The sequence below is a fragment of the Carassius auratus genome, chromosome 14 (genome assembly GCF_003368295.1).
Source record: "Carassius auratus strain Wakin chromosome 14, ASM336829v1, whole genome shotgun sequence".
Classification (NCBI taxonomy): Eukaryota; Metazoa; Chordata; class Actinopteri; order Cypriniformes; family Cyprinidae; genus Carassius; species Carassius auratus.
In genome coordinates this window covers 8,810,775-8,837,333 of record NC_039256.1, presented here as the reverse complement: position 1 = coordinate 8,837,333, position 26,559 = coordinate 8,810,775, and the positions used below count along the sequence as shown (strand labels likewise).

The 26,559-nt window shown below is 40.1% G+C and overlaps 1 protein-coding gene across 1 annotated transcript; it reads left to right on the top strand.

Annotated features, from left to right (window-relative positions):
- Positions 1-513: 513 nt before the first annotated feature.
- LOC113114353 (lactosylceramide alpha-2,3-sialyltransferase-like) lies at positions 514-26,559 on the top strand. The gene is made up of 9 exons (XM_026281264.1): positions 514-1,060; positions 2,955-3,066; positions 3,173-3,293; positions 6,019-6,353; positions 6,462-6,648; positions 6,727-6,885; positions 18,379-18,523; positions 19,212-19,279; positions 26,305-26,559. Exons 2-9 carry the CDS (start codon positions 2,963-2,965, stop codon positions 26,557-26,559), a joined length of 1,374 nt encoding a protein of 457 aa, XP_026137049.1. The 5' UTR covers positions 514-1,060; positions 2,955-2,962.

Below are 26,559 nucleotides of genomic sequence, written 5' to 3'. Positions count from 1 at the left end.
GCTTGGACTGTTTATTCTCTCTGGATTACCCCTTAATATTTGCAATGCAAATATTTTTCTGAGGCTATGTCTAGACCCCCCGCCCCCCAATATAAGAAAATATATTTCCCAACAGTATTGAAGGCTTCTACAAACTATTTAGTCATTAAACATACCACTGTTTATTTTCAATTATAAAACACTAGACAGAAACTTAGACATCATATAAGTGATTTATTTGAGCACTAGAAAAATACAATAAGAATAATAAGAAAAATTAAAAAAGATTTAACTTTGTTTGCCAATTACAGAAAATCCTGAGATTGCTAGAAATGCAGCTTTTACAATGACTTATGCAAATGAGTGCTGATGTGCTGATGGCCACTTATACAGATGGTAATAACAAAAATGTGCCATAAAGTAAATAATCCACTCTCTCTATTCATATAGACGTGTTCACTTTGATAGCCATGATCATACAGTCATAGCGAGCTGATTTGGGATGATTTGCACTCAAACAGATGGTAATTATGCAGATACATTCACATTCAACATAAAACACACTCTCACATATATAAAAACTGTTGAAAAATAAAACAAACAAAGGAATACTACTCTTTGTGCGGCCATGGGTTTGGAGGGGCTTGTCCACCGGCATGCTGTCCTTGGGTCAACACCCAACGTCTCCTCACCTTCCTAGAGGAGCTAAAAGACATCCTCCTGGACCGCCAACAACACCATCCTGGGCCCGCACATCACATTTATGTGATCATTTGGGACAATGTACGCTTCCACAAAATAAACCAAATAAGAGAGTGGTTCACCACCAACAAGTAACCACTTTTTGAACATCTGTCTGCCACCTTACTCCCCTTTCCTGAACCCTATAGAGGAGTTCTTCTCATCGTGGAGATGGAAGGTTTATGACAGACAACCATAAACTAGAGAGAACCTCCTAAGGGAAATTGAGCTGGCCTGTGTTGACATCCCAGTGGAGGCCTTCAAAGGATGGATTCGCCATTCCAGGGCGTTTTTCCCGCTGTGCCTGGCAAGAGGCCATATAGCCTGCGATGTGGATGAGGTGATGTGGCCTGATGCAGCTCAGCGACATTATGCCGCATAGTGATTGTGGTGTGAATAAAGTAAATAAAAAACTTCACACCCTGATCATGTTTTGTGCGAGTACTGTTGTGTGCAATAGATTCTGTTTTTGCATCGATGTGTTATAGTAGTGTACATGCAGAAATTACTATAGATTTATACTCTTCATATGAAACTCCCAAATCTAAATGCCTAATCCTCTGCAGAGATCTACGAAGACCCATTACTGTAAAGTTTTTAAAAATATTATTATGAAACAAAGAACCTTCTCACAAATTGAGCATTGTGTTTTCAATTGTTTTGCTGTTGTGTGTAATGACGTGTATAGTGTTTGCATTTTTGGAAGCTTCGAGCTGCTCTTTTGGTGTGAAAGTTTGAGTTTTGAAGTGAGAAGGTGTTTATGTAGCTTTAGAAAAGGGTGTTGTGTTTAGACATTGGGGAACATGGAGGAAACGTTTGTGAAATGTGTTTTAGCATTTGAGAAAAACTGTTAAGGGTCTATATACAGTACTTGGCATAAATGAATACACTCCTCTAAAGAAACACAAGAAAATGAATATTATTTCTTAATAATTATTAAAATCATGGATGGGGGGAATGTATAGTCATTGTGATGTTGCAACCTGCTTATGATGTGAGGAATTCAGAGCATCTTCTGCTTCATCTTCATCTGGGGAAGTCGTGGCCTAATGGTTAGAGCGTCGGACTCTCAATCGAAAGGTTTTGAGTTCGAGTCTTGGGCTGGACGGAATTGTGGGTGGGGGTAGTGCATGAACAGCTCTCTCTCCACCTACAATACCACGACTTAGGTGACCTTGAGCAAGGCATCGAACCCCCAACTGCTCCCAGGGCACCGCAGCATAAATAAATGCCCACTGCTCTGGGTGTGTGCTCACAGTGTGTGTGTGTGTGTTCACTGCTCTGTGTGTGTGCATTTCAGATGGGTTAAATGCAGAGCACAAATTCTGATTATGGGTCGCCATACTTGGCTGAATGTCACTTTCACTTTTTCACTTTCATCTTTTGTATTTCATAAGACAGTGGTGTGTGAACTGATGTCAGCAATGAAATGATAAAGCAGAAGTCCCCTTCTCACACCTTCAGAACTCATTCATCTCGATAGAAGAGCTTTAATACCTCTGAACGTCTCACTGCACTCCTCCTCTAGAAATGCCAGATGTCTATGTTTTGTAAAAAAAAAAAAGAAAAAATGTGTATACTGTATATATATATATATATATATATATATATATATATATATATATATATATATATATATATATATATATATATATATATATATATAATTATTCCTTCATGAATAGTTCTTTCATTGAGTAAAATTGGTAAATGTAAATGACCAATAGATTATGTAACATTTAAATTATTTTTAAAATGTGTATATTATATTATATTATATTATATTATATTATATTATATTATATTATCCTGGTTCAGTAGGATACTCTTGTAAGAAAATAACAGTGGCTGGGACAGAATAATTTCAGTATCCCCTTTAATAAAAATGATACAGTCTAATCTCATTTGCATAAAATAATATTTTATTAATATGCTTACCTGTTGATCAAAAATGCCCGTAAACCTCTATTGGAAAATTTGTTTAGTTTTATTTCATAACTTTCAGGAAAGAATTCTCATTATTGCAACCCAAAATGCTTCTTTGGTAACAGATCAAACAGACTTGCTCTGAAGAGCACTATAATATGTCTTCTGATTAAAGAGGAACTGCTGAATTGAACAGTTTGCTAACAGGACTGAGAGAATGCAGCCTTGTATTCAGTATTTGTTTCAGTACTGCACTGTGTGCTATTTTAAGTAAACAACTTGTTTTTTTTTCTGCTTTTATGGTGCAGACAACCACATGCGGAAGCGTGCACCACTGTTTGAAGGCAGCAGATGTGAAGAGAGGATTGAATGCTCTGCTACCATGTGGAGAGCCGTCAGACAGAGGCAGTGTCAACCCAGGTAAACACAGGACAGGAGAATACTAGGAGGAATTCACCTGAGAGTGTCATGTCACTGATGCTGTAAGTTTGTGCACATTTAGTAACAGACCCTTTTTTTACTCCAGCAGAAGGCTGCTGATTCCTCTTCTGAGCTTGGTGTTGATTTCGCTGGCTCTTTTGAAACTGCCTGTCTTTCACTCGGACCCAAAGCCTGTGGAGGTGCCGGTGGACCCCGTCTATAGAAAGGTGAATCTGTCTGTCTTTTACATTGTCTTTACATCAGATTCAGGAAGTATCTGCACCATGTCCGGGATCATCATGAACTTAGCTTCTGTTGACTTCTGTCTGACTGTCTGGTATTCATGGTGCCAAATTCAGACTCTGTTTGCTGGCACATAAAAGCAGAACATTATGATTTCAAGTTCTGTTGTTGCTAATAGAGTTGTGCTGAACTTGTGACCAAGCCTATTCTGAGAAACCCACATCTAATCCGTCTCTTCCAACCTGATCATGTGACATGACATTCAGCCAAGTATGGTCAATACTCAGAATTCGTGCTCTGCATTTAACCCATCCGAAGTGCACACACACAGAGCAGTGGGCATCATTTCTGCTGCGGCGCAGTTGGGGGTTCGATGCCTTGCTCAAGGGCACCTAAATTGTGGTATTGAAGGTGGAGAGAGAACTGTACATGCACTCCCCCCACCCACAATTCCTGCCGGCCTGAGACTCGAACTCACAACCCTTCGATTGCGAGTCTGACTCTCTAACCATTAGGCCACGACTTCCCATTTCCTGTGATAGAAATCATGAACTCCTAAAACTGTGCTTCCTTTCGACTGTTAGAGTTCAGATAGCTTCTCAAAAAATTTTTATGTGCCTATACATGAGTTTAATTATTAACTGATATGATATGAGTGATATTTTATAGTTTTTATGACTTTATTCTACAGTGTTGAAAATTACATAACGAAATCTGCCAAAATCTAAAAATCCCTAAAATAACTGCTTTTTCTGATTGACTTCTTTAGTTCTTTTTATTGTCTTGATAAATGATGATGGTGAAGTTCAGTGAACTGAAGGATGTGACCAGGAGCTCAGTATATAGTCCTCTCTGGAGAATTGCAGGCACGCTGTCAGTTCCTGTTTGAAGGGCGAGAGGACGAGTCGTGTCTGCTCTGATGAAGCCTAAGCTAACAGCACAGTGTAATACTGGAGGTCACACAGTATGCAGTTTGTGCACAGTGCCTGCTTTGGTGTCAAGATCAGAAGTTCAGCTCTGTTAGAAGTGCACACTAATGCATGGAAAATCATAGAAATAAGAAAACATTTGATTCCTTGCTCTTTCTAATTTCTGTTTTCAAAAATATAGCATGGAGTATTTCTAAAAATAAACTTATTATGCAGGTGTTTTAGTGACTGCCAGAAGTTTAATGATTGAATGCAGATCTGTTTGTTTTTACTATATGCAAGTTTATGTTGAACTGCAGTGAATGAGCGCTTGAATGAGTGTCTAATATCAAACCACAGTTACATTAGCAAACCCATGTCAGAAGTGAAGATATGCGCTATATAAACTTATTATGATATAACTGTGTCTTAAGTCTTACCATAGCACTTAAACAATAGGGATGTAATGATCAGTTGATCAAATGTCAACAATGTTTCGATGTGACAAGTTAAACATCAATATATATATTAAAAATAGGCAATGTATATGTCTGTGCCTTACCACAAACATGTGAAATCTTTTAATCTCATTTCATTCTCATGTTTTTAAAAACTTCCAAAGGCACAAGGTGAGGCTGAATAACTTTTGTAACCTTAATAATGATAATCTATATTTAATATTTACAGTTAAGACTATGCAGTGTCATTTTAATTTGATAATTAAATTACTTGCAAAAAAGACCTACTGAAAAAAACCTGCCAAGCTCTAATTTGTCTGTTCTATTGTATTTTTTTTCTGCTATTGCTTGTAATTTGGTTGTATTTAGAAAATATGTTTTAGCACTTGAGCCCATAGTAGCAGCCAAATAAAAGTCTCAAAGTTTTTTGAATACTATTTTTATTTATAGTTAGGCCAATATATATCTGGACTCAGGGCTTAAAGTGCACACTCTTAGCTTAACACCTTCCACACACTTCCACATAAAAAAAAAAAAAACGAATTACAACGCAACCCCTGAATAGAATAACACAAATAGGTATCATTTTAAAGCTTAGAATTTCAGCGAAATAATGACTGTGATCATTTGGATTAACTCTTAAGGAGCGCTGAGCAGTCCCTCTAAACTGAAGTGTACCAAGGTCGGGATGTATTTATATTGATGTCACCATTTCGCTTGTAACTTCATAAAACATGATCAAATATGACAACAATATTTAGAGCATATTCTTCTGATTAAAAATTCTTCTGTCCCAAAAGACTATAATTTCGTCATTTATATCTGATTTTACTCGTGAATTTATAACGCATATGAAACTGCACAAGTAGAATTTTTCTTACCTTATTTCTTTCATGAGATATTAAACGTCAAATAAGAATATGAAAAATTTACCTTGACCACACTAATTTTACACAATACATTTTATCACCTATTTCTTAACATGGGGATATTCAAATGCAAATACTTAAACTAATAACAAAGCATAATTACAGTAGTTGATTCAGAAGCAGCAGATTGTCGTAGTAAAGTCAGAATGATCTCCTCTCTTAGGTTCAGGAAACCTATGAACCAGTCGTTCATAAAATGCATTGCTGTTTTGTTGTTTGTTCTTGTTTTTAATTGCATTATATGACCCCTTTTAAGCAATATCAGGTAGGATCTAAACCAGACTAGCGCCTGTCCATGATTGCCAAAGCATGAAATTAATTTTCTATGTTGGCTGATGCCGTTAAATTGCTCAAAACTCATTTTTCAGTAGGGTTAACGTGTGTATGCATTAAGCAGTGTATTTTCACTTACAGCGTGTCCAGTCCTATGTCCGAGACATACTGGCCCAAGAATGCAGACCTTCTTTTGCCCGGCAGAGAATGGTGGCTGAACATTACAGCTCCACACCAGTGCTAGAGCCCTTCTTGGACAACACTCATCTGAATGAACAAATATTCCAGTATCCCTTACCGTTTGGTTTCCTGAACATGGAGACCTATCTTCAGGAGATTCTGGACCTCCTACCAGCCTCCTCTGAGGAGAGACGTGGAGCAAGGGACTGTCGTCGATGTCTAGTGATTGGAAATGGAGGAATACTGAAAGGACTAGGACTCGGACCTCTTTTTAACCAGTTTGATACCATCATCAGGTGAGAATCTGCTCTGCTTTGTCTGATTTTACCTAAAGCGTGTGCATGTGAGTTTGCATATATATATATATATATATATATATATACAGGACTGTTGTTTTTGTGCAGATTGAACAGCGGTCCTGTGCGAGGTTTCAGTGCAGACGTTGGGAACCGCACCTCCATCAGGATGAGTTATCCTGAGGGCTCCCCGAAGGTCTGGGAAGACATGGATTCAAATCTTAGATTTGTGGCTGTGATCTATAAGTCTGTTGACTTCCACTGGCTTCGTGCCATGATTACCAAGACGTCCGTTGTGAGTGTGCATCAGGCAGATGATTTACTTGATCAGGGCAGTATATCTGAATGTCACATTTAACTTTTCCAATTTCAGTCGCTGTGGGACTGGATGAATTTCTGGCAGAATGTTCCAGGGAGTCTCCCTCTCAAGGCCTCCCAGTACCGTCTGCTGAATCCAGAGATTATTAGAGAGACAGCTTTGGATCTGCTTCACTATCCCAGTGTAAAAGAGCGACTCTCGGACTGGGACCAGGTGGGATGCTTTTCATTTCTTTTATAGGGGGATATATTTAGGTTTTACGTGTTCAAATGTTGAACATATTTAACGCAAAACCTCGTTCCATCATCTTACAGTGTCTGATGAACATGATACAGGACGACTGACTGCATGATGGAATCTGTTAGAATGCAGTTATATTAGTCTAGAATTCTAGAAATGAAGACAAAAAAATCACCTTTTTATATAAATCATATGATGTAAGTTAGCAATATCTCACCAGCAAGAGTGCTGTTATATTGATTTTACACAACAGTTTGATAAACAGTTTTCACAAAGGAAAATACTTCTAATCATAGGGTGACCATGCGTCCCTTTTTCCCTGGATATGTCCTCTTTTTGGACCTACAAAAGTGCATCCAGATGGTATTACTTATTTGCCCAAAATGTCCAGGATTAGGCTGATTTCTTAATCTCCCTCGACTGAATCTCTGACCATTATTGCCTGCTCCCGCAACATGTGTTTTGCTCCGTGATTTTCATGTCCAGTCTTTCTAATATTGTATATACATTGGCCCATCAGGGAGCCGCTCTCAGGATGTGGTGTTTTTAAATATTTTTGAATGAGTGTTTGCGTTGTTTATTTCCCCTTTCGAATTGTGATTACACGCGCTCTGTGTAAAGTGAGCACATCTTACAAGATCAGATATTTGTCAATGAGTTCAGGATCTTTTGAGCAGCAAATACTCCAGCATGGTCTCATCAGTCATTTCTCCTCATTCTCAACCTGAGTTGAAGGCTACGGTGTAGGTCCGAAGCAGAAGTATAAATCAGCCTTAGCTGTGTTTATGATCAATATGCATAACAGTGACTGTAAAATATGTATTTTAGGTATGGGAATTACATATTTTCAGTTTTGATATTTGGGAAATGATCATTGCACAACTTTGGGAAATACTTTAACCACCAGTAAACCACACCCCAGCCCTGCCCCGCCCACACCCACTAAAATATAAAACTAAAATATGGTCAAAATATGGTTCATGCGCACACAAAACTACTAGGATGGTACCTTTATGTTTCATAGACACACCCAGAAATCAATGTTGCATTGCTTTGCTGGTTAAGATAATGTAAACCCATGAAGCAAGAAAAACTTAAAAGCATGTTCATATATCTTAAAACGTCTGGTTACATGAGCTTAAGCTCTTTTCAATAAAATCCATGCAAAAATTAATCTCAGATCATTTTAGAAGACAGTATAGGATGTACCGAATATTCTTCAGTTTTATGCAAAACAGAAATACAACAAATAGAATATCAGATCTCTTTTTTTTTTTTTTGCATAGTGAAAACTCATGAAAACTCATGAAAACATGAAAAATCAATGTATCTTACAAGATAACACAATGTAACCTCTCTCTCACTTGAAATGTGTCCCTACATTAAGTTCTTGAATTTGAGGGTATTGGACCTGGAAAGTCCTTGAAAGGTCCTTGAATTTGAAGTTCATCAAGGAATGGGAACCCTGTTCATATTATAGCATCCAGATACAGTGTGAATATGGAAACATTTGGATTCATGCCGAATTACAGAGGTAGGCTTCAGTTTCACCTTCAAGTAATTTGTTTTTGGATTGACGTTTTTATAGCTTAAATGCATAGCCTTAACTTTGAAGGATTTGTTGTGGAGAAAAACTAATGACTTTTTCATAATGTTTGTAAACATTCAGCTTTAGCAGCATATTATCCTACACCAGGGGTCGGCAAGTAACTTTGTCATCAGGCCAAATTTTTTTTAAATTCAACACTGGATGGCAGGACAGAACATAGTCAAAGGTTAATTTAAGAAATTAACTGATGAAATATGTGAGTGGAATTGCCTGTGACAGACTGTTAGAGTCATAGACGGAGGGTGAACCAACTCCAGGGTCAGGCTAAAAGCATACAAATATTTAAATGTAACCCATCTTTTTGGGCAACAACCAGACATGGGTGTCATGTACATTTCCATTTAGTCATTTAGCAGATGCTTTTATCAAAAATCCCTATGTAGGCTTACAAAATATGTTTAATGGAACTTCATTTGTAATTAGCATGAATACAATTTAATAAAAAAATTAGAAATTGATAATTGGGCTATATGATCTACCATTGCCAGCTAAAACTCTATAGGGCAAAAAAGAAGCCATATCTAAACATGATCCAGAAGAACAGGCGTATTCTCTGGACCAAGGCTCATTTGGCAAGGTGGAAAACTGTTCTGTGGTCAGATAAATCAAAATTTGAAGTTCTTTTTGGAAAACTGGGACACCATGTCATCTGGACTAAAGAGGACAAGGACAACCCAAGTTGTTGTGAGCGCTCAATTCAGAAGTCTGCATCTCTGATGTATGGGGTTGCATGTGTGAGTGTGGCATGGGCAGCTTACACATCTGGCAAGGCACCATCAATGCTGAAAGGTACATCCAAGTTCTAGATCCACATATGCTCCCATCCAGACATCATCTCTTTCAGGGAAGACCTTGCATTTTGCAACATGACAATGCCAGACCACATACTGCATCAATTACAACATCATGGCTGTGTAGAAGAAGGATCCGGGTTATCACTCCCTCCAGGAAATAAACGAGACCGTGGATCTGGTTACGGATGGAATTATTTCCCTTGTCATCCTTCTCTCTGCCATCTTATTAATCGTCAATGAATTCCAACGTCAAACTACAGTATGACAATGTAAAAGAAACACGTTCACATAAACCATAAAGAAATAAATGCAAATACACTCGGGAAATACAAACGTAATACGCATACCTCGCTGGCTGCGTATAACCAAGAGGGAATGAGTTCACTTGAAAAATACCTGATTCAAAAAACAAAACAGAAAAACATCTTCTTTACTTCTTTGCTCTAACACTAGTAACTCTTATATTCACACATGGAGAATAACCTTTACCAAACGTATATTCTTTTTCCTGTTGCACCGTAAAAAAGTGTTCGCGTGCAACGCAATTGTACTTTAGTTCCTAGTTAACAATATAACAAAACATGTTCAATAACAGAAACAATATGTATGGCAGTTATACTCCTACCAAATTACTATTTTGTCATTTCACCTCACAATTTAAACCTTTTCATACCTTAATTTCAACCATGTAGTATGCCTTAAACCTTACATTAACATAAAATACTGTATTCATGGAATGGCAACTGTAACCTTTATACTGCTTCAAGCAGCAAAACTGTCTTTTGCACAGGCCTATCAAGGTAGACTGGCTTGGAAATTCGTTTTCCCTGGCTGCCTAAGGTCGAGTCACTAATTAATAGTTCCACCTTTCGAACCTTTCCATCAGTGCTCGGATACACCTCTGTCACTCTTGCCAATCTCCATTGGTTACGTGGAGAACTGTCCTCCTGCAGGATGACAATGTCCTTAACCTTCGGATTTCTCTTCTCTTTCTGCCATATTTGTCTTTGCTGAAGATTAAGGATACTCCTTCTTCCACCTTGACCAAAATTTGTTTGCCAAAAACTGCACCTGACGCCATCTCTTGCGTAAGTATAGATCCTGACTCACAAATTCACCTGGAGGTGGGAATATTATGTTAGACTTCATCATAAGAATATGATTGGGCGTGAGAGGTTCAAGGCTTGTTGGGTCATTTAAATGCTCGGTTGTCAGAGGTCTGCTATTTATAATAGCCATCACTTCATACAGAAAGTTTCTGAGCGAGGCACTGTCAAGTCGTTTAGCAAACTGATCAAGGATTGCAGTTAAAACACTTCTGATAGTCCTTATTTGTCTCTCCCATATGCCTCCCATATAGCTCGATGAAGGGAAGTTAATTACGAACTCACATCCATGTTCCTTCAACCGTTCATGATCCAAATTCTTCATTGCATTCAAGAACTCTCCTCTTGCACCTACGAAGTTATTGCCTTGATCACATCTCAGCTGTCTTACAATTCCGCCTATCGCAATGAATCCACGCAATGCATTGATAAAGGCATCTGTAGTGAGGTCATCAAGAATTTCAATATTTATGGCTCTAGAGCACATACAAGTGAAAAGAAGACTGTATTTCTTTAGTTCCTTTCTTGCTTCCTTCACATAGAACGGTCCAAAGCAATCTATGCCACAATATGTGAAAGGAGGTGTCATTTCCATTCTTTCTTCTGGCAAATCCGCCATTTTTGGATCTTGTGTGCTCCTTCTGTACTTTCTGCATGTTGTGCACTTGTAAATATGTGAGGCAACTCCACTGCTGCATCCTATGACCCATTCTCCATTGGATCGTAATTCATTGGCAGTTATTCCTCTTCATTGATGATACACCCTTTCATGGTAATGCTTAATAAGCAACGATGATACATGACACTTATTTGGCACAATGGCAGGATGCTTGACATGTGGATGAAGAACAGATCTTGTCAAACGTCCTCCAACCCAAAGCACACCATGCTCATCTACAAACGGACTCAGTTTGTGTAGTTTGTTTACTTTGTCTTTGGGTTTTACTTCCTTGCCTTGTTCTATACCTCTGATTTCACTGCTGAATGCTTTCCTCTGAACCAACTTAATTATAAAAAGCTCTGCTTCCTTCCTTTCCTCAATACTTGTAGCTCCACTTACTTTATCTTTGATGCCCTTGATCTGCTTAGAATGGCGCTTTAGAAGAGCAATAGCCTTGACAGCTCTTTTCCAGTCAGAGAACTTTGTTAGGCGGTCTAACAATGACCTCTCCTCTCTCACCTTGGTGTTGAGTACCAGGGCCTTTCGAAGTTCCGGATCATCATCATAGACTTCTCCCACCATAACATCTCCTCTGGGTAGCTCTGTTTCCCATAAAAAAATCAGGGCCAGTAAACCAATTTGAAGCAACAAGCTGATGATGATTATTGTTTGTTTATTGACTTTATCAGCTTCATTACAGGTACCCAAAGACGTTTGTCGTAGGGGAACACTGAATCATTTTGCTGTTACAGTGAATTGTCAAAGCATATTTACTCAAGTTAAAATACAAGATTAAAAGAAAAAGAAGAATAAAATACTTAATAAAGGTATGCGAAGTCCATTTAAAATCCATAATCATTTAAGAGTCTACACATATATGGAATAGGTGATCTCCTGAATTGTTCCGTTCGGCATCTGGGGGTTGTCAGTTTAGCAGAGTTCCTCATCTGGCGTCCAGTCAGCTGCTCCCTGAGTGGTGGTAGCCAATCTCTAAAGCTAGACTTATATAGCTTCCTAGCAAAATCAAGGCTCAATTGGACTCGTCTCTCTGCTAGTGTACTCAATCCAAGAAAAGAGAGGGCATCAGAATATCCTTCGTACCTTCGTCCCAGTATGATTTTACAAACACGTTTCTGCACTCTTTCCAACCTTTTAATTTGATCAGTGGTCAAGGAATTCTGCCAAACTGGGACTGCATACTCTAACACTGGACGTACGTACCCAGTATAGATGGTAACCAGTTCTTGATCATGAACTCCAAATTTCTTTAGCCGACGAAAAGCAAAAAGCTTTCTATTAGCTGAGGACAACATGTGGTCCACTTGTCCGTCCCATTTTAAGTCACTCTGAATGGTTACTCCTAAGATCTTAACAGAGTCACAGATGTTTAGAATATTCTGATCTATAGAAAGTTGTGGCCAAGTTGGCAAGTGTTTCATACGGGAGACATGTAAGACATTACATTTTTTTGAGTTGAGTTTCATTTTATGGTCCTCAACCCAAATGCCAAGGTTATTTAATGTAAGCAGGGCTGTTGAACTGTCCACCTTTGGGCCATAGTCATGTCATCCATGTATTTCCAGTGATTTATTTGATCTTGAAGAGCATTGTTAATCAGTGCTAGGAAGATTATGGGTCCCAATATGGTTCCTTAGGCAACTCCACATGAAGGATACTCCCAATCAGATAAACATCCATGGTAACGCACTCTTTGACGGCGATTAGACATAAAATTACTGATCCATGGAATTAGACTAGGTCTCGCTCCTAGATCCAGGAGGCACTTTATTGCTACTGTGTGGTCGACAGCATCAAAAGCTTTTGCAAAATCTGTTGTAACTAATGTGCACACTGAACCTGGTTCATCACAAGCTTTATACACAAAGTCCATCAGGCTAACTAAATTATGTGTTGTGGAATGATTATGTCGACTACCGAACTGCATAGGATCTAGGTTTGGTGTGATATCATTCACGATCCATTGCTCAATAAATTTTTCACAAATTTTTGACAATTGGGATATTAGTGAGATCGGTCTTAGTTCCTCAATATTCGGAGGAGAAGATTTTGGTATGGGAATGACAATGGCCTCTTTCCATTGTATGGGAACTACACCTTCTACAAGGGAGCTGTTAATAATGTCACAAATAGGATTGCTGATTTCACATTCAAACTCCTTCAATATTCTTGGGGGAATCATGTCAGGGCCAGGGGATTTGTGACAATTTAGGGAAGATCATTTTCTGTACACTTCCCATTCTGGAATGGTGGGCAATGGTGGAGATGGAAGATAAGACGGTAGGTCTGCATACTTGAGAGGCTGGAGGGATTGAGACACCTTGACCAACTTTGTGTTCACATTAGCAGTTGTTACAAAATCTTGGGGGTTAATTCCCGGGACTTCAATTCGATCCACCTTTTTCACAGATCCGCACATATATTTAATTTCCTGTGCCAAGCCCTCGGACTCCCTTTGATTGTACCTTCTACCCTTGATTTATAGTAGTGTTTTTTTGCAGCGCTTATTTCCTTTTGGACTTTGTTCCTGTATAATTTTGATAGAGTGCTTGATTTCCGAATCTTGAAAGCTTTTTGTCTCAGGCAGATTAAATGCTTAATTTTTGGAGTAATCCATTGTTTATCTGAGGGATACATTTTTACTGTCTTCGTAGGAAAATGACGGTCAATTTCAGGCATGATGGTACTATAAAAAGCGTTAGCCTTTTCATTGGTACCTGTAGCTTCATTTACCTGCTGCCATGATTGAGTAGGAATCCATCTACCAAACTCATTCAAACTGGACCCATGCATGGGTCGAATTACTTGCTTAATGCACTGAGGTGGTCTTACATGTACTTTAGGACTCCACAAAACACAATTATGATCTGATGAGCTGACTGGGGGGAGAATTTCCGGTTTCTTGTACACTGATTTCATATTAGTGATGATCATATCAAGTATTGCATCACCTCTAGTGTTATTCTGGACAACCTGGCAGAGTTTATTATCCAAACAGATGTCCTGGATTCTGAGATGATTAAAATCTCCAAGTATAATGAGGCCAATATCAGGGTACTTTGTGCACAGCAGATCAGATGATGTTATTAAATGGTCAATGAGTTCTTCTTGATATGGTGATTGAGGCGGTGAATACACTAACGCACACAGCAATAGCAGATATGTGTCGTGGGAGCCTCGATGGTCTCACCTTTACCACAGACATTCAAGGTGATCGGGAACACTAATACAGGTTAAAGGGTAAGATGGGACACTTTCTTTGATGTACAATGCAACTCCTCCACCTCGACGTGTGGTTCTACATTTAGAAAATAAAGTGTATCCATCGATACCCAATAAATCCTCTGGCATGTGGGGGGTGAACCAGGACTCAGAAATTGCAGCTATGTGAACATCATTTTCCATCAAAATAGCTTGAATCTCATCAATCTTATTTACAAGAGATCTAGGGTTCGTCATTAAAAGAGTTGGAAGCATAGCATGATTAGTTGACCTTTTATGCTCTACTCTGACTTGTATTAAACTGGATTTGAGTGCATCTCTTTTTCTCAATCCAAGCAAGCATGATGTTTTGTAATCAAATCTTCTACCAACAATGGTCTTAATTTTGTGCAAAGTCTTCTTACCTCCTCTGCATCCTCTTTTCCTGACTGGTGTCTGTGCGAGTCCTTCATTATATAAGAGCTTTCTTAGTTGAGAGCTTGGTGGAGGAGCTGATTGCTTGAGGCCTTTCAGGAAATCCATGGAATACTTAAATATGGGTTTCTTTTCTTCCATTTTTTAAAGGGACACTAAGGAGGAATTACTCCCATCTAGTGGTGAAATTGTATTTTGCATTCAAACTAATTTTGCTCTCCAGCGCCTCGCTTTTTCAAATGCGCGTTGCATCTACGGTAGGCGATATGTACCAAAAAGCTTTGACATGATGTCTTCTAATAGCACTTCGTCGAGTTTTCCTTCAGGTGAACAGGTGTGTTATTTCAAACAAACTGCAACATGACAACTAACAAACGAATGTTACAGTATGAATTACTGACTGTGGAAAACATGAAATATTGTAATTAGTAGTTATGTCTAATTTAATCGTTATATTTTCTGAATTATATGCATTGTTAGATATAAAAAAAATATTATAATATAGATTGTAACACTGACTTACCTGTCGAGAAGAAAACTGGCCACTTCAGCGTCTCTTTTGAAATCTTTATCAAGCATTAGCTCTTTCCACCTAGAAAAAGCTTCCCCGACATTAACTCTTGTTTTCTGTAATCTACGGTCACGTTTCCTTTTACGTTCTATTTTTGACTGTTTTGGCGACTATGTTTTCTTCTCCTGTGGTGCGGCATATGTATGGTCCATAATAAGAATGCAATCCAGACTTTTATACTTGCCTGTGCAGTTTCAAGCGCCTCTCACTGCTCTGCACCTGCGTTTCTGGCTCTGACCGAAAACGCGCTGTGGAAACGCGTTGGCTTAGTACTTTTTGTCCCTCTCTGCTATTATAGTTTTGCAAGATGGCGGAACTACATGGAAGCCTCCGTCGACCTACCCGTCCCATGTATATAAAGATAATAAATTCTTCATTTACAAGGATTAGTTTAAACATTGGCATAGGTATTTGTACACCATTGAGGGCATATTTATGAATAAAAATATTGATTTTTGATAATAAAATACCTAAAAAGTTACTTATTGTCCCTTTAAAAGGATGTTCCAAACTGTTCCAGTTAAGTATGTAGGAAAACTAAGTTTCAGAAGCTCAAACGGATGGTTATCCTAAAGAAAGATTCTTATCAGATTGCAGGGAGCACATCTTGCTACCCAAACACATGTGGCAGCCATCTTGGGCGCTCCTGAACGGACCGAATATCTATGGAGAGACCTCTTGATGCATGATCCGCAGGATTATCTTCAGATTTTACAAAGTGCCATTGTGCAGGATCTGTAGTAGACTGGATTCTTTGGATTCTGTTCACTACAAACACATGAAACCGTTTTGCATCATTGTTTATATAGCCGAGGACAACCTTTGAGTCAGTCCAAAAATGTTCTTGAAGACCCTCTATTTCAAGCTCATTTCTCAGCATAACACTTGTTCTTGCTGCTACAACTGCAGCTGATAGCTCAAGCCGTGGCACTGTGGTTACCTTGGTAGGAGCAACCTGTGCTTTTCCCATGACTAGTGTGCAGTGAACATCTCCCTTGACATCGATTGCTCTGAGGTAAGTACATTCACCATAACCCATGACACTTGCGTCCGAGAAGTGGTGAAGTTCGTACTGCTTGACATCTTTAAAGTTATCTGGGATAAAGCACCTTCTGATCCTTACATTAGATACATTTAGAAGATCATGTAGCCAAATTTCCCACTTTGCTCTTAGCTCTTGGGAGTGGCTCATCCCAAGTTACTTTGTCTCGACACAGTTGTTGTAGGATCTGCTTTCCACAGAGAATAAAAGGAGCTACGAACCCCAATGGATCGTAGATGGATGCTACTGTAGAGAGCACTCTTCTTCTGGTGTTTGGGTGTTCCTTGATGATCACTCTGAACTGGAATTCATCAGAGGATACACACAATTTAATGCCAAGAACTCTTTCCACAAGTGGCTCTCCCAAAGCCATATCCATGTCCTTGACACTTTCTGCACACCCGTCCTTTGGTATTGATTTCAATACGCATACCTCGCTGGCTGCGTATAACCAAGAGGGAATGAGTTCACTTGAAAAATACCCGATTCAAAAAACAAAACAGAAAAACATCTTCTTTACTTCTTTGCTCAAACACTAGTAACTCTTATATTCACACACGGAGAATAACCTTTACCAAACGTATATTCTTTTTCCTGTTGTTTTTCCCTTAAAATTATACATTTTCTCAGATTAAACATTTGATATGTCATCTATGTTGTATTTTGCATAAAATATTGAAATCTGAAATGTTTTATTCACAATTTGTACAGTGTCCCTACTTTTTTGGAATCGGGTTTGTACTATCGGCATGACATACAGATAGATGTACTATGCATATACAATACAGATCGATTATGTAAGTGTATGTTAACTATAAGCAGAGACTATGAACATATGAACATCATTTGCACTAGTGCAATGGACAGTAAAATGCATAGAAAATATTTCAGTATGCAAATGGATTGCAAAATTGTAACTAAATCAGATGTAATGATGTGGAGGGGTGAGAAGTGTATGTGTGTGGTGTGTGTGTGTGTGTGTGTGGGGGGGGGGTGTTGAGGGGAGTTCAGTAAGGTGACAGCTGTAGGGAAAAAGCTGTTCCTGAATCTTGTGGTCCTTGTCCGGAGTCTCCTGAAGGACCTCCCAGAGGGCAGGAAGTTAGACACAGTTCATAGTCAGAGGAGTCCTTGAGAATGCTGCGAGCTTGACGTAGACAGCGTTTCCTCTGGATGTTCTCAATAGCAGGAAGTGGTATCCCTGTGATGTGTTGGGCAGTTTTCACCACCCTCTGCAGTGCCTTGTGGTCAGCCACTGAGCAGTTCCCATACCAGACTGTGATGCAACTGGTCAGGATGCTCTCGATTGCACACTGGTGTAAGTTCACGAGGATGGATGAAGACAGCTGGTTCTTCTTCAGTGTCCTGAGGAAGAAGAGGCGCTGGTGAGCCTTCTTGACCAGGCTGGAGATGTTTGTGGCCCAGGACAGGTCCTCCGAGATGGTGGTTGACAGGAACCTGAAGCTGGAGACATGTTCAACAATCATCCCGTTAATGTGGATGGGGTTATGTGTGTTTCCTTTCTTCTTCCTGAAGTCCACAATGAGCTCCTTTGTCTTAATAGTGTTAAGGAGCAAGTTGTTGTCAGCACACCATGTGGCCAGGTGCTGTAGCTCTTCCCTGTAGGCAGTCTCATCATTGTCCAATCACCGTGGTGTCATCTGCAAACTTAATGATAGAGTTTGATCCAGGCACAGGGTTACAGTTGTGCATGTTAGGTCCGTTTTCAAGTCGTGCTGTAAAGCATCTCTGATCAACAAACAGTAATCTTTCATTACTGAATATGAATGAATGAAAAATTATTCCGCTGTGTGAAAGAATTAGTTTAATGAAAGACTGAAAAGTTGTAATCTGGTGGTTTTAGTTTTGACAGAGTTTATTTACTTTTCATTTTTTTATATATATATTTCCATCTTCAAATCTGTAATTTTTTTGCATATGAAATATTTCATAGCATCTAGTGTGTGTGTGTGTGTGTGTGTTTGTGTGTGTGTGTTTAAAATCAATTCTTAAATTGGGTTAACCTCTCCAGAATGTCCCTACGTTAGGGGTGTCTGCGCTCAATCTGGCAACATACCTGTGTGATGAGGTGAGTTTAGCAGGCTTTGGCTATAACCTCAGCCAGACGCACGCTCCTCTGCATTACTACGACCACAGACTCATGTCATCCATCAAACGTAATACGCATACCTCGCTGGCTGCGTATAACCAAGAGGGAATGAGTTCACTTGAAAAATACCTGATTCAAAAAACAAAACAGAAAAAAATCTTCTTTACTTCTTTGCTCAAACACTAGTAACTCTTATATTCACACACGGAGAATAACCTTTACCAAACCTATATTCTTTTTCCTGTTGCACCGTAAAAAAGTGTTCGCGTGCAACGCAATTGTACTTTAGTTCCTAGTTAACAATATAACAAAACATGTTCAATAACAGAAACAATATGTATGGCAGTTATACTCCCACCAAATTACTATTTTGTCATTTCACCTAACAATTTAAACCTTTTCATACCTTAATTTCAACCATGTAGTATGCCTTAAACCTTACATTAACATAAAATACTGTATTCATGGAATGGCAACTGTAACCTTTATACTGCTTCAAGCAGCAAAACTGTCTTTTGCACAGGCCTATCAAGGTAGACTGGCTTGGAAATTCGTTTTCCCTGGCTGCCTAAGGTCGAGTCACTAATTAATAGTTCCACCTTTCAAACCTTTCCATCAGTGCTCGGATACACCTCTGTCACTCTTGCCAATCTCCATTGGTGACGTGGAGAACTGTCCTCCTGCAGGATGACAATGTCATTAACCTTTGCATTTCTCTTCTCTTTCTGCCATATTTGTCTTTGCTGAAGATTAAGGAGATACTCCTTCTTCCACCTTGACCAAAATTTGTTTGCCAAAAACTGCACCTGACGCCATCTCTTGCGTAAGTATAGATCCTGACTCACAAATTCACCTGGAGGTGGGAATATTATGTTAGACTTCATCATAAGAATATGATTGGGGGTGAGAGGTTCAAGGCTTGTTGGGTCATTTAAATGCTCGGTTGTCAGAGGTCTGCTATTTATAATAGCCATCACTTCATACAGAAAGTTTCTGAGCGAGGCACTGTCAAGTCGTTTAGCAAACTGATCAAGGATTGCAGTTAAAACACTTCTGATAGTCCTTATTTGTCTCTCCCATATGCCTCCCATATAGCTCGATGAAGGGAAGTTAATTACGAACTCACATCCATGTTCCTTCAACCGTTCATGATCCAAATTCTTCATTGCATTCAAGAACTCTCCTCTTGCACCTACGAAGTTAGTGCCTTGATCACATCTCAGCTGTCTTACAATTCCGCCTATCGCAATGAATCCACGCAATGCATTGATAAAGGCATCTGTAGTGAGGTCATCAAGAATTTCAATATGTATGGCTCTAGAGCACATACAAGTGAAAAGAAGACTGTATTTCTTTAGTTCCTTTCTTGCTTCCTTCACATAGAACGGTCCAAAGCAATCTATGCCACAATATGTGAAAGGAGGTGTCATTTCCATTCTTTCTTCTGGCAAATACGCCATTTTTGGATCTTGTGTGCTCCTTCTGTACTTTCTGCATGTTGTGCACTTGTAAATATGTGAGGCAACTCCATTACTGCATCCTATGACCCATTCTCCATTGGATCGTAATTCATTGGCAGTTATTCCTCTTCATTGATGATACACCCTTTCATGGTAATGCTTAATAAGCAACGATGATACATGACACTTATTTGGCACAATGGCAGGATGCTTGACATGTGGATGAAGAACAGATCTTGTCAAACGTCCTCCAAACCAAAGCACACCATGCTCATCTACAAACGGACTCAGTTTGTGTAGTTTGTTTACTTTGTCTTTGGGTTTTACTTCCTTGCCTTGTTCTATACCTCTGATTTCACTGCTGAATGCTTTCCTCTGAACCAACTTAATTATAAAAAGCTCTGCTTCCTTCCTTTCCTCAATACTTGTAGCTCCACTTACTTTATCTTTGATGCCCTTGATCTGCTTAGCATGGCGCTTTAGAAGAGCAATAGCCTTGACAGCTCTTTTCCAGTCAGAGAACTTTGTTAGGCGGTCTAACAATGACCTCTCCTCTCTCACCTTGGTGTTGAGTACCAGGGCCTTTCGAAGTTCCGGATCATCATCATAGACTTCTCCCACCATAACATCTCCTCTGGGTAGCTCTGTTTCCCATAAAAAAATCAGGGCCAGTAAACCAATTTGAAGCAACAAGCTGATCTGCGGAGAGACCTCTTGATGCATGATCCGCAGGATTATCTTCAGATTTTACAAAGTGCCATTGTGCAGGATCTGTAGTAGACTGGTTTCTTTGGATTCTGTTCACTACAAACACATGAAACCGTTTTGCATCATTGTTTATATAGCCGAGGACAACCTTTGAGTCAGTCCAAAAATGTTCTTGAAGACCCTCTATTTCAAGCTCATTTCTCAGCATAACACTTGTTCTTGCTGCTACAACTGCAGCTGATAGCTCAAGCCGTGGCACTGTGGTTACCTTGGTAGGAGCAACCTGTGCTTTTCCCATGACTAGTGTGCAGTGAACATCTCCCTTGACATCGATTGCTCTGAGGTAAGTACATTCACCATAACCCATGACACTTGCGTCCGAGAAGTGGTGAAGTTCGTACTGCTTGACATCTTTAAAGTTACCTGGGATAAAGCACCTTCTGATCCTTACATTAGATAAATTTAGAAGATCATGTAGCCAAATTTCCCACTTTGCTCTTAGCTCTTGGGAGTGGCTCATCCCAAGTTGCTTTGTCTCGACACAGTTGTTGTTGAATCTGCTTTCCACGGAGAATAAAAGGAGCTACGAACCCCAATGGATCGTAGATGGATGCTACTGTAGAGAGCACTCTTCTTCTGGTGTTTGGGTGTTCCTTGATGATCACTCTGAACTGGAATTCATCAGAGGATACACACCATTTAACGCCAAGAACTCTTTCCACAAGTGGCTCTCCCAAAGCCATATCCATGTCCTTGACACTTTCTGCACACCCGTCCTTTGGTATTGATTTCAATACGCATACCTCGCTGGCTGCGTATAACCAAGAGGGAATGAGTTCACTTGAAAAATACCCGATTCAAAAAACAAAACAGAAAAACATCTTCTTTACTTCTTTGCTCAAACACTAGTAACTCTTATATTCACACACGGAGAATAACCTTTACCAAACGTATATTCTTTTTCCTGTTGTTTTTCCCTTAAAATTATACATTTTCTCAGATTAAACATTTATTATTTGTTGTATTTTGCATAAAATATTGAAATCTGAAATGTTTTATTCACAATTTGTACAGTGTCCCTACTTTTTTGGAATCGGGTTTGTACTATCGGCATGACATACAGATAGATGTACTATGCATATACAATACAGATCGATTATGTAAGTGTATGTTAACTATAAGCAGAGACTATGAACATATGAACATCATTTGCACTAGTGCAATGGACAGTAAAATGCATAGAAAATATTTCAGTATGCAAATGGATTGCAAAATTGTAATTAAATCAGATGTAGTGATGAGGAGGGGTGAGAAGTGTATGTGTGTGGTGTGTGTGTGTGTGGGGGGGGGGTGTTGAGGGGAGTTCAGTAAGGTGACAGCTGTAGGGAAAAAGCTGTTCCTGAATCTTGTGGTCCTTGTCCGGAGTCTCCTGAAGGACCTCCCAGAGGGCAGGAAGTTAGACACAGTTCATAGTCAGAGGAGTCCTTGAGAATGCTTCGAGCTTGACGTAGACAGCGTTTCCTCTGGATGTTCTCAATAGCAGGAAGTGGTATCCCTGTGATGTGTTGGGCAGTTTTCACCACCCTCTGCAGTGCCTTGTGGTCAGCCACTGAGCAGTTCCCATACCAGACTGTGATGCAACTGGTCAGGATGCTCTCGATCGCACACTGGTGTAAGTTCACGAGGATGGATGAAGACAGCTGGTTCTTCTTCAGTGTCCTGAGGAAGAAGAGGCGCTGGTGAGCCTTCTTGACCAGGCTGGAGATGTTTGTGGCCCAGGACAGGTCCTCCGAGATGGTGGTTGACAGGAACCTGAAGCTGGAGACATGTTCAACAATCATCCCGTTAATGTGGATGGGGTTATGTGTGTTTCCTTTCTTCTTCCTGAAGTCCACAATGAGCTCCTTTGTCTTAATAGTGTTAAGGAGTAGGTTGTTGTCAGCACACCATGTGGCCAGGTGCTGTAGCCCTTCCCTGTAGGCAGTCTCATCATTGTCCAATCACCGTGGTGTCATCTGCAAACTTAATGATAGAGTTTGATCCAGGCACAGGGTTACAGTTGTGGGTCTAAAGGGAGTAATGAAATGGGTTTAGCGCACAGCCCTGTGGTACGCTAGTGTTGAGTGTGATGGTGGTGGAGTGGGCATGGCCTGACCTAACATGCTGACGTCTGTTGGTCAGAAAGTCCATAATCCAGTTGCTGAGGTCCAGGTCTCCAACGGTATTGGTCAGCTTGGAGGGAATGACAGTGTTAAATGCTGAGCTGAAGTCAACAAACAACATCCTAACATGTTGTTATTGTCCATGTAGTCATTTACGCACATAGGGGAGGAGTGTTTCAGTACTGGCACAATGGATGTGGACTTAAAGCTTGTTGGCACAGTTGCTTGGGTGAGGGACAGGATGGAAATGTCTTTGAAGACCCCTGCAAGCTGCTCTGCACATGCCCTAAGCACACGTCCAGGAATGCCATCAGGGCCAGCAGCCTTGCATGCGTTGATCCGGCTCAGTGCAGTGTGGACATCTGTGGAGGTGTGTTTGAGAGGTTGGTGGTCTGCTGAGTGTGTGATTTTGGTGGCCGTCTCCTTGCTGGCGTTGTTGAAGTGAGTATAAAAGTCATTTAGGTCATTAAGGAAGGAGACGTCCGTGACCGTTGGAGTGGAGTTGCTTGACTTGTAGTCACCGATGACCTGGATGCCCTGTCACATGCATTGGGGGTGAGAGTTGGAAAAGTGTTCCTCTACCTTCAGCTTGTAGCAGTACTTGGCCTTTTTGATGCCACTTTTCAGGTTAGCCCTGGATTAACTGTAGGCCTGAGCGTCATCTGACCTGAAAGCAGGGTTTCCGCAGAAGTCGCACCTCTTTGTTTATTAATGGCTTCTGATGTATTTTGTGATATGTTTTTCTGTTGTTACACTGTCAATGGTGATGTTGATGTAATTCAATACAGAGGAGGTATGTATATCAATGTCATTGTGAGAGCCACAGGCAGCCTGAGAAGCAAACATACTCCAGTCAGTGTATTGAAATCAGTCCTGAAGTACAGAGTCTGCTCCAGTTGGCCACACTTTGATGGTCCTCACTGATGGCTTCACACGGTTGATGAGGGGTGAATACTTAGGGGTGAGAAGCAAACAAAGGTGATCAGACTGTCCAAGGTGGGGTTGGGGGGGGTCGCGATGTAAGCTCCATCAATTTTTGTGTAAACATGATCCAGAGTTTTGTCTCCTCTTGTGTGGCAGGAATAATGCTGGTGGAATTTGGGGAGCACTGCCTTTAATCTGCAATGATTAAAATCACCCGCAACAATAAAAGAATCATCCGGGTGAGCATTCTGTTGTTTACTAATGGCTGCATGAAGTCCGTTTAAAGCAAGCTTGGCATTAGCATCCGGTGGAATATAGACTGTGGTTATTATGGTGGAAGTGAACTCAATGTAAAGCACTGCTGCAAAACGTTCTCATACTTTCAAAATCACCAAAGATGAAGTGATTGTGAGTAACTGTTGCTGTAATGACAGATCAGTTTCAGAAGCAGCCGCTATCAGAATAATAGTCTGTTGCAGGACGCGGGAACAGAAAGATAAAAATGTAGATTCTGCTCGGAGTGAACTGGTTGAATTTATTATTTTATTTTTTTCCGTTTTCAAGCCGTGCTGTAAAGCATCTCTGATCAACAAACAGTAATCTTTCATTACTGAATATGAATGAATGAAAAATTATTCCGCTGTGTGAAAGAATTAGTTTAATGAAAGACTGAAAAGTTGTAATCTGGTGGTTTTAGTTTTGACAGAGTTTATTTACTTTTCATTTTTTTATATATATATTTCCATCTTCAAATCTGTAATTTTTTTGCATGTGAAATATTTCATAGCATCTAGTGTGTGTGTGTGTGTGTGTGTGTGTGTTTGTGTGTGTGTGTTTAAAATCAATTCTTAAATTGGGTTTCCTCTCCAGAATGTCCCTACGTTAGTTGGCAGTGTTAAATGCTGAGCTGAAGTCAACAAACAACATCCTAACATACATGTTGTTATTGTCCATGTAGTCATTTACGCACATAGGGGAGGAGTGTTTCAGTACTGGCACAATGGATGTGGACTTAAAGCTTGTTGGCACAGTTGCTTGGGTGAGGGACAGGATGGAAATGTCTGTGAAGACCCCTGCAAGCTGCTCTGCACATGCCCTAAGCACACGTCCAGGAATGCCATCAGGGCCAGCAGCCTTGCATGCGTTGATCCGGCTCAGTGCAGTGTGGACATCTGTGGAGGTGTGTTTGAGAGGTTGGTGGTCTGCTGAGTGTGTGATTTTGGTGGCCGTCTCCTTGCTGTCGTTGTTGAAGTGAGTATAAAAGTCATTTAGGTCATTAAGGAAGGAGACGTCTGTGACCGTTGGAGTGGAGTTGCTTGACTTGTAATCACCGATGACCTGGATGCCCTGTCACATGCATTGGGGGTGAGAGTTGGAAAAGTGTTCCTCTACCTTCAGCTTGTAGCAGTACTTGGCCTTTTTGATGCCACTTTTCAGGTTAGCCCTGGATTTACTGTAGGCCTGAGCGTCATCTGACCTGAAAGCAGGGTTTCCGCAGAAGTCGCACCTCTTTGTTTATTAATGGCTTCTGATGTATTTTGTGATCTGTTTTTCTGTTGTTACACTGTCAATGGTGATGTTGATGTAATTCAATACAGAGGAGGTATGTATATCAATGTCATTGTGAGAGCCACAGGCAGCCTGAGAAGCAAACATACTCCAGTCAGTGTATTGAAATCAGTCCTGAAGTACAGAGTCTGCTCCAGTTGGCCACACTTTGATGGTCCTCACTGATGGCTTCACACGGTTGATGAGGGGTGAATACTTAGGGGTGAGAAGCAAACAAAGGTGATCAGACTGTCCAAGGTGGGGTTGGGGGGGGTCGCGATGTAAGCTCCATCAATTTTTGTGTAAACATGATCCAGAGTTTTGTCTCCTCTTGTGTGGCAGGAATAATGCTGGTGGAATTTGTGGAGCACTGCCTATAATCTGCAATGATTAAAATCACCCGCAACAATAAAAGAATCATCCGGGTGAGCATTCTGTTGTTTACTAATGGCTGCATGAAGTCCGTTTAAAGCAAGCTTGGCATTAGCATCCGGTGGAATATAGACTGTGGTTATTATGGTGGAAGTGAACTCAATGTAAAGCACTGCTGCAAAACGTTCTCATACTTTCAAAATCACCAAAGATGAAGTGATTGTGAGTAACTGTTGCTGTAATGACAGATCAGTTTCAGAAGCAGCCGCTATCAGAATAATAGTCTGTTGCAGGACGCGGGAACAGAAAGATAAAAATGTAGATTCTGCTCGGAGTGAACTGGTTGAATTTATTATTTTAATTTTTTCCGTTTTCAAGCCGTGCTGTAAAGCATCTCTGATCAACAAACAGTAATCTTTCATTACTGAATATGAATGAATGAAATATTATTCCGCTGTGTGAAAGAATTAGTTTAATGAAAGACTGAAAAGTTGTAATCTGGTGGTTTTAGTTTTGACAGAGTTTATTTACTTTTCATTTTTTTATATATATATATTTCCATCTTCAAATCTGTAATTTTTTTGCATATGAAATATTTCATAGCATCTAGTGTGTGTGTGTGTGTTTGTGTTTGTGTGTTTAAAATCAATTCTTAAATTGGGTTTCCTCTCCAGAATGTCCCTACGTTAGGGGTGTCTGCGCTCAATCTGGCAACATACCTGTGTGATGAGGTGAGTTTAGCAGGCTTTGGCTATAACCTCAGCCAGACGCACGCTCCTCTGCATTACTACGACCACAGACTCATGTCATCCATGCTGAAGGAAGTCACGCATAATGTTCAGACCGAGACGGCTTTCCTCAAGAGTCTGGTGATGTCTGGCATTATCAACGACCTCACGGGAGGAATTCACTGCCCCTTCTGTTCATGA